The sequence below is a fragment of the Alosa sapidissima genome, chromosome 10 (assembly GCF_018492685.1).
Source record: "Alosa sapidissima isolate fAloSap1 chromosome 10, fAloSap1.pri, whole genome shotgun sequence".
In the NCBI taxonomy this organism is placed as follows: Eukaryota; Metazoa; Chordata; class Actinopteri; order Clupeiformes; family Clupeidae; genus Alosa; species Alosa sapidissima.
This window is the reverse complement of record NC_055966.1, coordinates 12,180,830-12,197,236: the sequence shown is the minus strand read 5'-3', so window position 1 is coordinate 12,197,236 and position 16,407 is coordinate 12,180,830. Positions and strand designations below refer to the sequence as shown.

General features: G+C 45.5%; 2 protein-coding genes across 3 annotated transcripts in view; both read right to left on the bottom strand.

The window, feature by feature from the left end:
* Positions 1-1,007, bottom strand: part of osbpl3b (oxysterol binding protein-like 3b) — a 62,716-nt gene extending 61,709 nt beyond the window's left edge. For both annotated transcript variants that reach the window (XM_042107251.1, XM_042107253.1), the window contains exon 1: positions 619-1,007. The gene's annotated coding sequence lies outside the window, so the exon portion shown is untranslated. The remainder of the gene's footprint in view (positions 1-618) is intronic.
* A 6,863-nt stretch (positions 1,008-7,870) lies between these two features.
* Positions 7,871-11,171, bottom strand: LOC121720939 (uncharacterized protein C7orf31). The gene is made up of 9 exons (XM_042107438.1): positions 11,150-11,171; positions 10,291-10,397; positions 9,980-10,051; positions 9,838-9,867; positions 9,593-9,756; positions 9,402-9,487; positions 9,043-9,139; positions 8,849-8,943; positions 7,871-8,389 (listed from the first exon to the last, which is right to left on the bottom strand). The coding sequence occupies exons 2-9, from the start codon at positions 10,377-10,379 to the stop codon at positions 7,871-7,873; spliced, it is 1,152 nt and encodes a 383-aa protein (XP_041963372.1). The 5' UTR covers positions 10,380-10,397; positions 11,150-11,171.
* Between the last annotated feature and the right edge of the window lie 5,236 nt (positions 11,172-16,407).

Genomic DNA, 16,407 nt, shown 5'->3' with positions numbered 1-16,407 from the left:
GAGGCTGCGCGTATGGCGCAGTCGGAGAAGTAGGCCTGACCAGAGCGCGTACCTGTGGCAGGTAGATGTTACCTGGGCCGCGCGCTCCCCGCTGCTGTCACACAATGCCAGTCTGCACGCGCGCATTACCTCATTTCCACCTGCATGTTTCATGCGCCGCGCGACTTGAGCGGACAGCTCCTCGGCCGTCTGTAGACGCCGGGGTAATACCGGTACTGGCTCGATGTCTCCTCGTTATTTTTTAACGGCTGACACTTGACACGCAGAGTAATGACAATGCATTTAATCTCACCGCCATTCATTTAATCTCACGTATTTCATCTAAACATCTTTACGGTTTCAATACAGACACAGGAACTGAAGGCTACGACACTACAAAACTAGAAAGGTCTTGTGTTTTACAGTTCAGTGGCAGAGTTGGCGGTCAGAGCGCGTGACGCACAGGCACAGCAGTTGCTTCAGTCCAGCCGCTCGAATAATTCACTCTTTGCATGAGTCGCGAGTATGAACAAGTTTTTGGCTCGCGTGGCATGCGATCACACGGTCTGAACAAAAACACACACGGCATGAAAAACATCCGAGATGACACACGTGCACATGAAGAAGTGTTTCTCTTACCTCCTTGCAGAACAAAAAAAAAAAGAGTCCCGGAGCACCGAACCCGCTGGCGATTAGGACGGCAGTGACCTGCGTCTGTCCTTCAGGAGAGAGCCCACTCGGTGAACGCGCTGTTGGCGCAGGCTACTTCACAACGGGACTCTCCAACTACCCGGCAGCCACATGAAGATCATCCCACACTACAGATGTCATCATTGCGCCCGCTGAGCAAATTCAAACAGCGATAAATCGTTAATCACACTAACTTGCGAAAGAGATCGTCCTGCGAGATAGATCTATAAACTATGCGTCACACTGAAACGGTAACGTGCGCTCAGGGTGGAGAGAAGTGGGGCGCGGGTCCCCGGTAGAGCGCGAAGGTGACTTCTCAAAGTGAGTACAGTCCGGTAGTGGCACTGATGCTACTGCCGCCGCTGCCTCTGTCGAGTACACTGACACGGGGGCGAGGCGAGGCAGATTGACCGTGGATCTAACCAATCATAACTAAGCGCCACGAGATCGTCGAGCAGAAACGGGTGGGACCTATTTGACACGGAACGCCCCTTTCTGTGACGCATGTCTGTCCTGACCGAGCACGGCTGAGCCTAAAGTAACATGAAACATTTTCCCCTTCAAAATGTTTGGAAATATTGACACTGTTGTCATCCGCTAATTTGCCATTTTTAAAAGCGTGAGAAAGTGTTTTAAGAAGATTAAATAAGGATGCTAATTACCTTTGACAATGACAGACGTCCTCCACAGCAGCAAAGTCTCACTTTCATGGAACTCTCTCTCCATCCCTCTCTCTCTCCCTCTCTCTCTCTCTCACTCAAACACACACACAGATGTGGACTACATGATTGAACACAGGCAGGTGCTATCCTGAGTGTGTGAGTATACATGTTTTGAAGCAGTGTGTGAATGTTGAGAGGGTGTTTTTCAGAGGAGTGTGTTTGTGTGCGTGTGTGTATGTGAGTGTGAGTGTGTGTGTGTGTGTGTGTGTGTGTGTGTCCACAATGTGTTCCAGATGAGTGCATGTGTGATAAGAGTGTGTTTTCCAAAGTGTGTGTGTTTAATATTTATTTAATTTTTTATGTGAGTGTCTGTGTGTGTGTGTCATTGTATAAACTGCAGCTCACTCAGCATTGAGTAACTTTGGTATTTCCTGATGTAACCATGACAACAGAGCAGTGGAGGAACCCATGTAGTTACTTCATCACAAAACTGAGATCCAAACACACACACACCTGCACACACACACACACACACACATACACTCTCTTGCTTTCATTTACTCCTGTCCTGTGTGTCAGCAGTACACACACACTTCTTCATTTGGCCTGCTGTGGTAGAGTGTGTGTGTGTGTGTGTGTGTGTGTGTGTGTGCGTGTGTTTATTTGGGGTACATTTGTGTCCATATGGTGCTATGATGTTTGTGTCATGATGAGTTTGTTTTTGTTTTCTTGTTTGTTTTTAAGGTGCCTGCACACTGTCCCAACTTCAACAAACTCAAACAAACACCGACAGCTGGGTTAGTGTGCAGCTGGGCTAGTGTGCACCATCAGCTGGGTTAGTGTGCAGCATCAGCTTGGTTAGTGTGCAGCTGGGTTAGTGTGCTCCATCAGCTGGGTTAGTGTGCACCATCAGCTGGGTTAGTGTGCTCCATCAGCTGGGTTAGTGTGCACCATCAGCTGGGTTAGTGTGCACCATCAGCTGGGTAATGGGTTAGTGTGCACCATCAGTTGGGTTAGTGTGCACTATCAGCTGGGTTAGTGTGCAGCTGGGTTAGTGTGCACCATCAGCTGGGTTATGGGTTAGTGTGCACCATCAGCTGGGTTAGTGTGCAGCATCAGCTGGGTTAGTGTGCTCCATCAGCTGGGTTAGTGTGACCCATCAGCTGGGTTAGTGTGCACCATCAGTTTGTTTGTTTGATGGAGTTGTTTGAGTTTGACATGACCAAAAGTCAGAGGTGGGCACAAATACATCAAAATATATTTTGTTACAAACTACAAATACTGGCTCATAAAATGTAACAAAATAAAATATAAAATACTGATATGAAAAATGTATTTAATTAAAACACAAGTAATTAGTAATTTGAAAATACAAAAATACCCACACACTAATCATGGTATACCAACTTTTAAAAAAAGAAACTACAAGGCATATTATTGAAAACGTATCCGCAAGAGACAAGAAATACTATTTTCTTATTGGCTGGCAGAGGGCTATTAATTATGTACATCAGGGCTCCTATGAAGTAGATCTGGTAAAAGAAAATGTAATCAGCATCCCATATCGATGATTAAACTGACACGAAGCAGACTTTGCAACAGTAGAATCAACTGTAACAGCAAACTCACCCACCAACCCACCATCATTTCCGTAACCAATGAATGTAGAACGGCAAATTTAACAGGTAGGCGTCTTTTTATTGCCTACCTAAATGACTGGCAACATGGGGGACAAACAGAATAACTGTAATCCTGTAAGGTGTCCCAATATACAGAACTAAAGAAAACTCTTTTCGCATCAGTGAGGTCTTTGCATCCGTCTCCTCCATTATTTCTGCATACCTCGGCGGATGTTATCCCTGGCATACATCCTCATGTCAAATACATTAAGTGGTCTTAATACTGTCCTGTAGTGAGAATGAACATCAGCTATTAGGTACTCAAGGTCATGGGGTCAAAGGTCATCATATGGGGTCCATGTCCTAATGTTCTCCCTCAGAATCTTATCTGTATCATTTTCACATTTTAGTCTTGACTTGACACATTTGACAATTCAAGCTCCTGAAGTTAGTTACTTTTTAATTTAATTTCAATGTTCTAAGGGGATGATGAAACAGAAAAGACAGATATAATGCTTTGAAGTTGTCTACAGGGTGCCATAAAAGTGCTCCTTCAGTTGACTTTTCTTTTCATTTTTTCCAACTTCAGACATGTCCAGAGGGGATCGTAAAAGAGAAAAGTTGTATCTAACACTTACGTTGGTCACAATGTGGCAATACTGCAAGAAAAGGGAAAAATCTTTCCAAAAGGGTAATGAAATTAGTATTTTTATGGACAAATCACTACTTAGGTCAGCTTTAGAGCTGAATATAGGGAGTTGCCCAAGGGATATCATCGGGTACCCTCCCTATCTTTATGGAGTAACCCCTAGGCAATAAGAAACAGCAAAGAAAAAAAAACTTTCTGACAAAACCGACTAACCGACAAAACCAGGTTCACCAAAATTCTGGCCTTTGGCTCACGGACTATGATAAGCATAGCTTATTGCAATGGTTATAGGTAGTACATTTAAGTGAGTGATGAAATTGCAAAATACAAATGACAAAATATGCTAAAGTAATAAAAAACGTATTTAAAATACATATTTAAAATACTGCTCATGTCTGCCAAAAGTCAGTCTTTTTCAGTGTGGAGCTGGAAGTTGTTTTTCTAAACATTCTGTAACTGTAACAGGGAAGCTACACCAGGCACATAACTGAAGCGTTGGGTCTGCTGCAACAATTAGCTTCCACTATAATCAATGGAAGTAACTACACCAGACGTGATAGCGGCGCTTACGTTAGCTTCCACTATAATCAATGGAACTAGCTACACCGGACGTGATAGCGGCGCGTACATGAGCTTCCACTATAATCAATGGACTTCTAAAATGGATTTTACATGTTGCTAACGGAACGCTTCAGTTACGCGCATGGTGTAGCTTAGCCTTAAGACTGTAACCAACAACTGCAAACTTTAGAATTTGTTGGTGTTTGTTGTTATTTACCCCTGGAAAATATTGATTTAATGTTGATTTTCTCTTGACTAATGTGTTTGTTCTGACTGAAAATGACACTGCCACATGGATAAAGCTTGTAAGACAATGTGGTAGAAACATGAAATCAAAAAAAGAAGTTTTTCATCTTTTTATTTTACATTTTTAAAAAAATGGCATGTCCAAAATTATTCATACCCTTTTCAGATAATCATCAGATAAAACATCTTTATTTGCATTCACAGCTCTTAAAATGTTTCTTATAATACCTACTAAGCCTCTCCATGTCTCCACAATGATCGTAGACCTTCACAATGATGAGGTGACCTTCTCAAAGTCAATGATAACAATAAAACAAGGGACTGCATTAAGATTCTGGAGGAAAAGATCAGGCAGTCTGCCGAGAGACCTGCCTCAAGAAGTGGCATTGGACCATTAAACCACACAATGATCCAAAACATACAGCCACACAAGGCAAGAAATGGTTAACAGAGAACAATATCAACATTTTAGAGTGGCCCAGCCAGACTCCAGACCTCAATCCATCAAAAAAGTGAGCACAAGGCCAGAGTGATGGCAATTAATCGTTCCTGCCTCAAAACCCAGATTGATGCTGAACAGGTGCGGTGTACAATCATTGTGAACCCATGGAGAGGTTTGGTAGGTATGATAAGAACAATGCAAATAAAGATGTGCCCATTGTTTATTTAGAAAGTGTATGAATAAAAATGGGCATGCCATTTTTCATAAAAATGTAAAAAAAAAAGATGAAAATGTGTCTTTTTTAAATTCCATGTTTCTACCACTGTCTTACAACCGTTTGGCATGTGACAGTGTCATTTTCAGTCAGAACAAACATATTGGTCAAGAGAAAATCAACATTTAATCAATATTTACTAGGGGTATGAATAATTTTGTTCTTAACTGTATGTCAAGTGTGACTCTTTGTGATAGGGTTGGTGTTTTCATTTGTGTTGAGCAGGGTGTGTGTGTGTGTGTGGGTGGGTTAGTGTTTTCATTTGTGTTGAGCAGGGTGTGTTACTATTTGTGTGTCATGATTCATTTCTCAGCATATTGGCAGGACTCTCCCCCACAGTCTGCTGAGATATGGTTCATCACCATCACCCTAGATGTGTGTGTGTGTGTGTGTGTGTGTGTGCAATGCAGTGACTATTTTTAGAGAGAGCATTCCTGGGTATTAAATACCCTTATCTCTGAATCCGGGAGTCATTCCACTGTGTGTGTGTGTGTGTGTGTGTGTGAGCAAAATATATCATCAGAGAATCTGTGGATGTTCACAAGTTTACACACACACACACACACACACACACACACACACACACACACACACACGCACACACACACACACACACAAGTCACAGCTTTAAACATATTCACTGGACAGGTTTTCACATGTTGTTGATCGTTTACAATAACTCTTTATAGTCACAGAAAACAAATGCTTATGATCATCAGCATTCTTGTCAGGTTATTAACTATATAGAGGGAGAAGGTCTGCACACTGTGTGTGTGATATGAGGGATATAATATGAATTGTTTTCTATGATCATTACAGTATCCAATACAGAAAGAACAGAACAAAAAGGGACAGAAAAATAGCTTGTGTCTGCAACACCTATGGGTGCCCCCTGCCTGAACACCTATGGGTGCGCCCTTCCTGAACCCCTATGGGTGCCCCCTGCCTGAACCCCTATGGGTTCCCCCTTTCTCAACACCCATGGGTGCCCCCTGTCTCAACATCTCTGGGTGTCCCCTGTCTGGTTAAGGCAGGTGTCTGATTAGCAGGTGCCTCAACACCTATGGGTGCGCCCTACCTCAACACCTATGGGTGCGCCCTGCCTGGTTAAGGCAGGTGTCTGATTAGCAGGCCTATTGTCCCCTATGGGTGCCCCCTTTCTCAACACCCATGGGTGCCCCCTGTCTCAACATCTCTGGGTGCCCCCTGTCTGGTTAAGGCAGGTGTCTGATTAGCAGGTGCCTCAACACCTATGGGTGCGCCCTGCCTCAACACCTATGGGTGCGCCCTGCCTGGTTAAGGCAGGTGTCTGATTAGCAGGCCTATTGTCATGTGATATAGGCCATCTCTTCCCTGTTTCATTTGCCTGATGAAGATCCTGTGAGATCCAAACATTACCTTTTTAGCCTAAAATAAAGTATATTTTTGGAGCTCACACACAGTGTGTAGACCTTCTCTCTCATAACACACACACACAGTGTGTAGACCTTCTCTCTCATAACACACACACACAGTGTGCAGACCTTCTCCCTCTATATCACACATACACACAGTGTGTATACCTTCTCCCTCTATCACACACACACACAGTGTAAAAACATATTTTGGATGTGCGGTGTGCACCACTTCTCCACAAAGCAGGATAGTAACTATAGAAATGCATACACACACTAAAATATGGACAATCATTTGATTCCACACTATAGCGGATGGACAATCATTTGATTCCACACTAAAAGATGGACAATCATTTGATTCCACACTAGCGGATGGTCAAGACTGTCGTTGGCAATCCAGCTGTGGGAATAGTGAACCTGCACTGCCATCGAGTGGACACTGTGTGCTATGAGCCCAGGGAGGACACAACGTGTGTGTTTAGAGTAAGGAGGGAAAAGGAGGTTTGTGTCCTTTGTCAGAGCATGTTTATGTTTATTTCATGTTTATATGTGTTTATGTTTATTTAATGTGTCTATGTTTATGTTTATTGAATGTTTATGTGTTTAGTTGTTAGCAGATACCTCCATCCAAAGCCACAATGACATCAATACACACTGTTTTAGTATAGGAATTATAGTATAAAGTACTACTACTACTAAGAAAATAGTATAAAGTAAAGTCTGATAGCCTAAATTATACAATGCCAGTATTTGTAAGACTAAATGAAATGTAACAGAATAACAACATTAACCATAGGGACTTTCTTGAAGAACCATGTGCGTTTGGCAATCTTACATAGTCCATAAGGAAGAATCCTGTTTGATAAGCCCAGTGAAATACTCTCTCTGTGGGGATGTATTTTCAGGCTAATGGTGAATCCCTAAACACCTCCAGCACCAGGAATCAGGACTAAATGGTAACTAAAGAATCTTTTTTTGAACCGTACAAACACACATACACACACCATGCAAAAAACATCCAGAGTTGCACACATACACACACCCAAGACAATCATACACACACAAACACACACACACGCACACACACACACTCACACTCTCTCTCTCCCACAGGCAGTGGTGATGAGTCAAGCCTGTCAGTACCCAGTATGGCAGACACTTCAAGATGTGTGTGTGTGTGTGTGTGTGTGTATGTGTGTGTGTGTGTGGTGTGTGTTGTGTGTGTGTGTGTGTGTGTGTGTGGTGTGTGTGTGTGTGTGTGATGTGTGACACAGTTTTGCCAGGTTCTAGGCATGTAACCCATGGGGAACTCAAGGCGCTTGGAACAGTCAGTCTTTGGCCCGGCTCTGTTTCAGTGGAGGTAGTATGCATTGACACCGTAGAATGTGTGCTTGCGTCCAGAGCAATTGTTCTCGCGCAGGTCAACGTGCTCAGAGTGGTTGGACTGGTGAAACCGGAGGTGGGCTTCAGTTCTGCTGAAGGAGTTCTGCAGATCCAACCATGACAGGGGCCCCCTGTTCTGCCCCAGTCTGTGTGTTGGGGGGCGTGTGTGTGGGGGGGTGTGTTGTGTGTGTGGACGTGTGTCTGTGTGGGAGGTGGCTAATACGGAGATTAGCCCCTCCCTCAGCTCCAGTCTTCCCCTGCTATTGGTTCTTGAGGTGGGCAGGGCCTTCCCATCCATGTCCTCATTGGCTGTACAGTCCATGTCCTTCGAGCTCATTGGCTGAAGAGTCTCTGTGGAAGGCGGAGCCCTGGCGTGTTCTCTGATGAGAGGAGCGTGGCTTCCCAGAGATCTCCGCCCTTGGAGGACACGTGCCGAGCGTCCAGCCGGTGGGATGGAGGGCACTAGGACCCAGGGGGGCGGCTCCATCTGCACAGCAGGATGGTAATACACCATGTCACCATGCTAGCAACACATCTGTCCAGGGACTTCTGATACTACTACTGATTTCTACTAGCTGACATGTTGTTCATAATAGTTGTGGACTAGTCTACAGTTACAGTGCTGGTGCTATGGGTGGGTATTTGGTCTCAATACAATAATGGATCATGCTTTTTTTACACTAACAAATTCAAACAAAGGGAAGGAGCCTTCAGCCAATACGTTCACATTGGTTATTGACAATAAAGTTATAACATCTGCAAAGATTAAAATTGATGGAATAGCCTTCCACAGCAACAAGTGTGTGTGTGTTTGTGTGTATTGATAAGCAGTGTTAGTGCAACTAGTGTGTATTTATCAACAGCCTGTGTGTGTGTGTGTGTGTGTGTGCGCGTGTGCGTGCGTGCGTGCGTGTGTGTATGCGTGTGTATGTTTATCCTGCCTCACCATCTGCACTGCATATGGCCTCAGTTCTCCCATCCCCGTAGCAACTGTCTTGTCAGGGAGGCTGTCCAGTTTCAGAGGGCCACCAGGTACACTACCTGAGGAGGTCAGAGGTCAGATGCCTGTGGGAGCTGTAGTTTTCATTCAAGCCTGAGGACTACAACCTGCCAACTTTAATGTGTGTGTGTGTGTGTTACCTGTAAACTGCTGCTGGTATGTGGTTATATAGTGGGAGTTGTTCCAGTGGGGCTGAGGTGTGTTTGGGCACATTGTCTCAGGAGACTCAGGAGTATGCTGAGAGAGAGGGATAGAGAAAGAGAGGGAGAGAGAGGGAGGGAGAGAGAGAGAGGGAGGGAGAGAATGGGATAGAGAGGGAAAGATGGAGGAAGGGAGAAAGGGAGAAGTTGAGGTAAAAAAGAAAGTCCTGTGTACGTGTGTATGTTTGTGTGCGTGTGTGTGTCTGTATGTGTGGGGCGTGCATGTGTATGGCGAGCATGTACTGTGTGTGTGTGTGTGTGTGTGTGTGTAAGAGAGAGATGTGGAGGAATCTACTCACTTTTCTAAAGACTTGCCTCGGCCAGCACAAGCCTTTTCTTTCTGTTGCCATGGGAACCATCACTATTTCATGACGGTAAGGAGAGCCTGAAACAGGATTTGACTTTAGTCTGTAAGCATACACTCACACTCACACACAGAAACACACACTCACAAAAACCCAAACATATACTGTACACGCTGGAGTCTTGCCTTTTGTCTTGCTGAGCACAGCACAGTGTGGTGGTGTGGCAGGTGTGAGCGGGGTGTGTGTGTGTGCATATGTGTGTGTGTTGGGGACGGGGAACAGGGTGTAGCGGGCGGTGTGTGACTGGTAGGGCTGTTCTCGAGGAACTGCCACCTTAATCATGCTCTCCCTGTTAAAACACACACACAGTCCATGTCAATGTTTACAGTCCAAGTCACTGAATATCCTGATGCTCTACAGTGTTACTTACGCCATGTTGATTTCAGTTGGTTTGGGGATGCTGGGGAACCAGACCACAAGATAGTGAATAACACACACACAAACACACACACACACACACACACACATACACAACCCCCTCCCACCCATCAAACACACACACACACACTTACAGCTGATCCGTGGCACGAAGGAAGCTCCTCTTTGTGGGGGTCAGGTCATAGTACTGCTGAATCGACACATTCCTGAGCACACACACACGTACACACACACACACACACACACAACAATAGTGTGAGTTAATGAGGATAAAGTGTTGTGAATTAGTCTTCAGTAGCAGTGCTATTTTCAGTAAATGAAAGTATTTTTCAGTAGCAGTGTTTGTTAGCAGATGATGCCTTATTCAGTAACAGTGTTTGTTAGCAGATGAAGCCTTATTCAGTAGTAGTAGTAGGTTAAATTGGTCTTTGGTGAAGGCTCTTACTCTGGTGTGACGAATCCCCCATAGCTGAAGTGACGATGACCCTTAATGGCCGCTAGAGGGCGCTGTTGCCTCTGAGAGCAAGTGGCCATTGGTCAGTAGAGACTCAGCTAACAGCAGAAAGGAGGTCAGTTAGCAGAGCAGCTGGTCAGCTAACAGTAGAGAGCTAATGCAGACTGGTCAGTTAGAACAGACTGGGCAGTTAGAACAGACCTCCCAATTTTATCAATCACACCTGATAAGAACGATATTGAGTAGCCCTAACCTACAGTCGGATTGAGCACAAACATAATGATTCAGCTATAGCCGTTTTAATGTCATAATTGCAACCATGGTGACATGTCTGATTGAATCTGGATTGGGTCAAAAATGGAAAGAATCGCAAAGGGTTCAAATTTGTCACCCAAATACACATAACGATTCCAGCCGCATGAACACCATGACAAACTGGTCAACTAGTAGAGACATGGCCATGGTCACCCTAGTAGAAACTGGTCAGCTGGTGCAGACTTGATAGCTAACAGAGACACAGAGACACAGACTCCGGTCAGAGTGAATCTCATGCCAGATGTCTTCCCTCTGTCTGACCACATCAGACTACATCTACACACACACACACACACACACACACACACACACACACACACACACACAGAGATACAGATACACATACACTTAGACACATAAAACTACACAGCACACACAGATCATCAGCATTATCATCATTATTGTGTCTTCTGCACTAACAGACCCACTCTGCATCTCTGCTGGATATCTGAGCATCTACAGTACCTGTCTGATGGGTAAATAGTCAAGGACAACACTTACCTGGGCACGACAGGTACACTGAGGCTGGTCTCACCTGGGATGGTATCCTGGAGCTACTCTCGGATAGGGCAGGGGAGGTGTGCTGAGGCTTCTTTGGGGCTGGTTTAGCTGTCTGGTCTCACCTGGGACAGGTACCAAAGGGAGTAGCGGCAGAAGCGGTAGCTACTGGAGCAGTGTAGTGCCTGACAGAGAGGGCTAAGTGTGTGGGGTGTGTGTGTGTGGTGTGTGTGTGTGAGGTGGTGTGGGTGTGTGTGTGTGTGTGTGTTGGTGTGTGGGGGGCTCTCAGCCCTGATATGGCCATGGAGACAATCCTGCAAACACACAAGAGCAACCAGAAACTAAGCACTGACACCCTATCCAATCCACCACCACAAGCCTCAACAGCCTCTGCATGAGTGTGTGTGTGTGTGTGTGAGTGTGTGTCCATATGCTTCTCTGTCTCTCTCTCTCTCTACACATGTGTCTCTCTATCTCTGTCTGTGTGTGTGTGTGTTTGTGTGTAAGTAGAGCCTGCCCTGTGTGTGGGTTCGAAATGTTTTCCTGTCTCATGCTTCTCCTCTCCTCTCCTCTTCACTGCACAGAGCGTTTGGAATGTAAAGGACAGTCCAGCGCATCACTGCATGCATGTGGCGCGATGCCCTGAGGTGGCCGTGCTCAACAGGGAAACTAAGTGCACCGCCCCAACAAACACCCACTGTAGGGTCAGTCTGCACCATCAGCGTTGGGATTAGTTGGGCATCGTCTGGGCAACTTATAGAATATTGGGTCTATGTCTTGGCAACTTTAGACTGTTGGGGTTTGTTGGGCGTTGTCTTGGCAACTTTAGACTGTTGGGGTTTGTTGGGTGTTGTCTTGGCAACTTTAGACTGTTGGGATTTATTGGACATTGTCTTGGCAACTTTAGACTGTTGGGGTTTGTTGGACATCGTCTGGACAGTGTGCAAGCACCTTTACACAGTTTAAAGACAACAGTAAAAAAAACACGTCTAACTCAGCCACGTGAGCGCAATCACGGCTGGGAAAGCAAAAGCATCTCCTGGTGCAATGGTGCTGACAGCTCAGAATGCGCTGTGAATGGAGCTGTGAAACCTAACCGGAGATGCAGCCCACGGCATGAAAGAGCCATTCTCCGGTTACTGGACACGCACAACGGGCATGCTGAGAACATCCACCTCTGAACTGGACACTGGAATGGCTCGGATGTCACTTACCTGAACAGGAGAGATAATCGATCACAGAGAAAGATAATAGTGGGTGGGCCTGCATACAACTTACAACTGAGAGAGACAGAGAGAGAGAGAGAGAGAGACAGAGAGACAGAGAGAGAAAGGGAGGAAGAGATAGAGAGAGAGAGCTGGAGAGAGAGAAAGGGAGGAAGAGACAGGGAGAGAGTGAAGGAGAGAGAGAAGGCCAGATCCTTGTCTTCTGGTATCAGTGTAGGCTGCTGTCCTTGGTGCTGAAGTGCAAATCTCAGTTCTGAATGTCCCAGCTCCTAACCACTCCCCTCAGCACCTTATAAGGTATGTGTGCTGTTGTGAGACTGTGTTTTGAGCGGGACAGAGTGTGTTTGCTCTATGAATGTGTTTTGTGATATCAAAGTATGCTGTTGTGAGAGTGTGTCTTGTGTTATGAGTGTGTATGCTGTTCCAAGAGTGTGTTCTGTGCAGGACAGAGAGAGTATTTGCTGGTTAATTAAGTGTGTGTTAGGAGTGCGTGTGTGTAGTGTGTATGTTGTTGTGAGAGTGTGTTTTGTGTTATGAGTGTGCATGTTGTTGTAAGAGTGTGTTTAGAGTGGAATGGAGAAAGTGTTTGCTGTTTAGTCGAGAGTGTGTGTTCTGTTGTCCACCTCCTCACGCAGCTTTGTTGAGTCTCAGCATTCCACATCTAATTGGGATCCTCGTGGGATGGCAGCGCGGGAGATTTATCACCACACAGATTCCCTCTCCCCTGGCCAATTAGTCCACTCCGCCCGAGCGGGGATCGGGGAGCGGCTCAGCCGGTGGTATTCACTGCTGTCGGTACCGGTGGTGCGCTGGGCCGTGGCGGACTAATCCCGCTCCGTAGTTCTGGCACGCCAGTATTAAATCTCTCAAATGAAGGTTCCCTGATGCAGGCTGTGTGATGGTCACGCACACCTGAAGACGCACAACACACACCCACAGAAACACACACCCGAACGAACACACAACACACACTACAGCCGCTGTGATGTCCAGAACACAGCCGTGCCTAAGTGTGTGTGTATGTGTGTGTGTAAGTGTGTGCAAGCTCAACTTCTCGGCATAGAACTGTGTCTCATAGCAGGCAGATCAAACATGGATGTACCCTCTGCTTTAGCGCTGTAAACAATGAATAGAGTAGCCTACCGAAGTCTGATGTAGCGTTTCCATGACGGCAGAATCACTGGATCTAAACAAACTTTCGAAGTGGCTTAAATAGATAGATAGATAGATAGATAGATAGATACTTTATTGATCCCCAGGGGAAATTCAAGTATTCATAGCATTGAATGTGAGTTTGTGTTTGTGTGTGTGTGAGAGAGTTTATGTGGTGTGTGTGAGTTTGTGTTTGTGTTTGTGTGTGTGCAGATGCGTATCAAGCTTTTTAAAAGTGTGGGGGTTGTCGTGGGATAGGGAAGTGAAACAATTCTGCCAAATAACTACCTACAGGGACGTTGGAGGAATTTTCTGAGAGAGGTTCTGAGAGAGTTTCTCTCCCGAAAAGTTTTTGAAATTCTGACTGCTAAACAATAAATTGCCTAACAGACAACAGCCTAATTTCTAGGTATCACTGGGCTATTAATATGCCTAACTACAATACCTATTAAATAAATGTAAAGGACACAGAATAATGACAGAACTGTAAGCTCAAATTCAAAAATGTTTGAAGTCTACCCAAACATATGCAAAGGGAATATAAATCAATTGTATTGCATATAGCCAGCTTAAGTAAAATCAGTAGATGTAGAACTACGACGCACATTGACAGTGAAATGCTGCAATAAGATCAAATAAGATCAAATAAGACATTCTAAATGGAAAGCTGTTTAGATCTTTTCCAGGCGTCTTGGAGATGTGTGCTGACTGGGCTATGTCTCTATAGTTGATGACACCAAACTAAATAAGTATTTCTAATTGGGAAACTTTGGTTCCATACCATTCAGTCTTGCTGCAAATGATCAGACATGTGAAGCACCGGGCATAAATTAATTTCGCGGCTACGTGGACCAGTAATTGTCGAGGAGGCCCAAAGTTTAAGAAAAGCTGCAGATCATAGACAGAGATAATGCCAAGGGCCTTTCTGCAGAACAAGTGCCTTGGTGCGCGCACCCCCGCTTTCACTTTGACTCCCTGCATTTCTACATTTTCGTGACAAAAAACTGTCAGTCAGACAGTGAATTTTGGTTTACTAAATTAGCATAATGCGGTAACAATTATCATTTTAATTCTACCTCAAATATGCTCACTGCAGACATTATAATGCAGACCCAGCAGTAGGCCTACAGCCTTGAAAGATGCACACTTTGAATTTGATCAGAGCGGCTCTGGTTCTTCACTGACGCTAACTTGATGTGATTGGCTGGATGACCGTTCAATCAAATCCACATACCTATTTGTGTCTTTCTGTGTGTCCGTTATGGTAGGTAAGGTTCCAACCCTTTACGGGAGCGTTTAATTTCATATTTTACCCACATCCCCCATGCTTGCTACGCCCCTGTGTGTGTGTGTGTGTGAGAGAGAGTCTCTCTCTCTCTCTCTCTGTGTAAGTATGAGGTAAACACTACTGTAAATAATGAGCTGACTTTACACAGTCCGCCAGCCTACCATTTAAAGTTGAAGTGGCCGGGCACAGTTACAGTGTGTTACATACACACTCTCTCTCTCTCACACACACACTCACACACTCAGACACACACACACACACACACACACACACACTCACACTCACACTCTCACACACGACACACACTCAGTTAAGTCTAAAGCGACCACCAGACTGCAGTGCTCCCCCTGCGGGGAAGATAAAGAACTACAGCACCCGGCTGGCGGAGAAACTAATACTACTCGAAAGCGACTAAAAACATACAGTATGGGAGTAAACCACAGCCGGATTGGACTGATGTTTAATTGATTAAAAGCTCTGTACAGTATAGGGTATCTCTCTCCCTCTCTCTCCCCCATCCTACACTGACACACATACACACACACACACACACACACACACACACACGCACGGCAGAGCAGAGGCACACTCCGCTGTTTGAGACCCGACTCGCTGTATGGGAAGATCAGTCGACGGAAACTTGCAGGAGAGAGGACCGATGAGGATAGAGGACCAATGGATTCAACCAAGTCTCGAGAGGAACTACTGCGAAACTCCGCTGTATTGAAATGAGACTCGGTGAAGCGAAGCGAAGCGAGGTGTGTCTGTGTGTGTGTGTGTTTGTGTGTGTGTGTGTGTGTGTGTGTGGTGTGTGTGTGAGAGAGTCTCTCTTTCTCTCTCTCTCTGTGTAAGTATGAGGTAAACACTACTGTAAATAATGAGCTGACTTTACACAGTCCGCCAGCCTACCGTTTAAAGTTGAAGTGGCCGGGCACAGTTACAGTGTGTTACATACACACTCTCTCTCTCTCACACACACACTCACACTCACACACTCAGACACACACACTCATACACACACACGCCCACGCACACTCACGCACATGCACACGCACACTCAGACACAAACACACACACACACACACACTCACACTCACACTCTCACACACGACACACACTCAGTTAAGTCTAAAGCGACCACCAGACTGCAGTGCTCCCCCTGTGGGGAAGATAAAGAACTACGGCTGGCGGAGAAACTAATCCTACTCGAAAGCGACTAAAAACATACAGTATGGGAGTAAACCACAGCCGGATTGGACTGATGTTTAATTGATTAAAAGCTCTGTACAGTATAGGGTATCTCTCTCCCTCTCTCTCCCCCATCCTACACTGACACACATACACACACACACACACACACGCACGGCAGAGCAGAGGCACACTCCGCTGTTTGAGACGCGACTCGCTGTATGGGAAGATCAGTCGACGGAAACTTGCAGGAGAGAGGACCGATGAGGATAGAGGACCAATGGATTCAACCAAGTCTCGAGAGGAACTACTGCGAAACTCCGCTGTATTGAAATGAGACTCGGTGAAGCGAAGCGAAGCGAGGTGTGTCTGTGTGTGTGTTGTGTGTGTGTGTGTGTGTGTGTGTGTGTGTGGAGTGGAGGGGAGTCTCAGGTGGTTTGA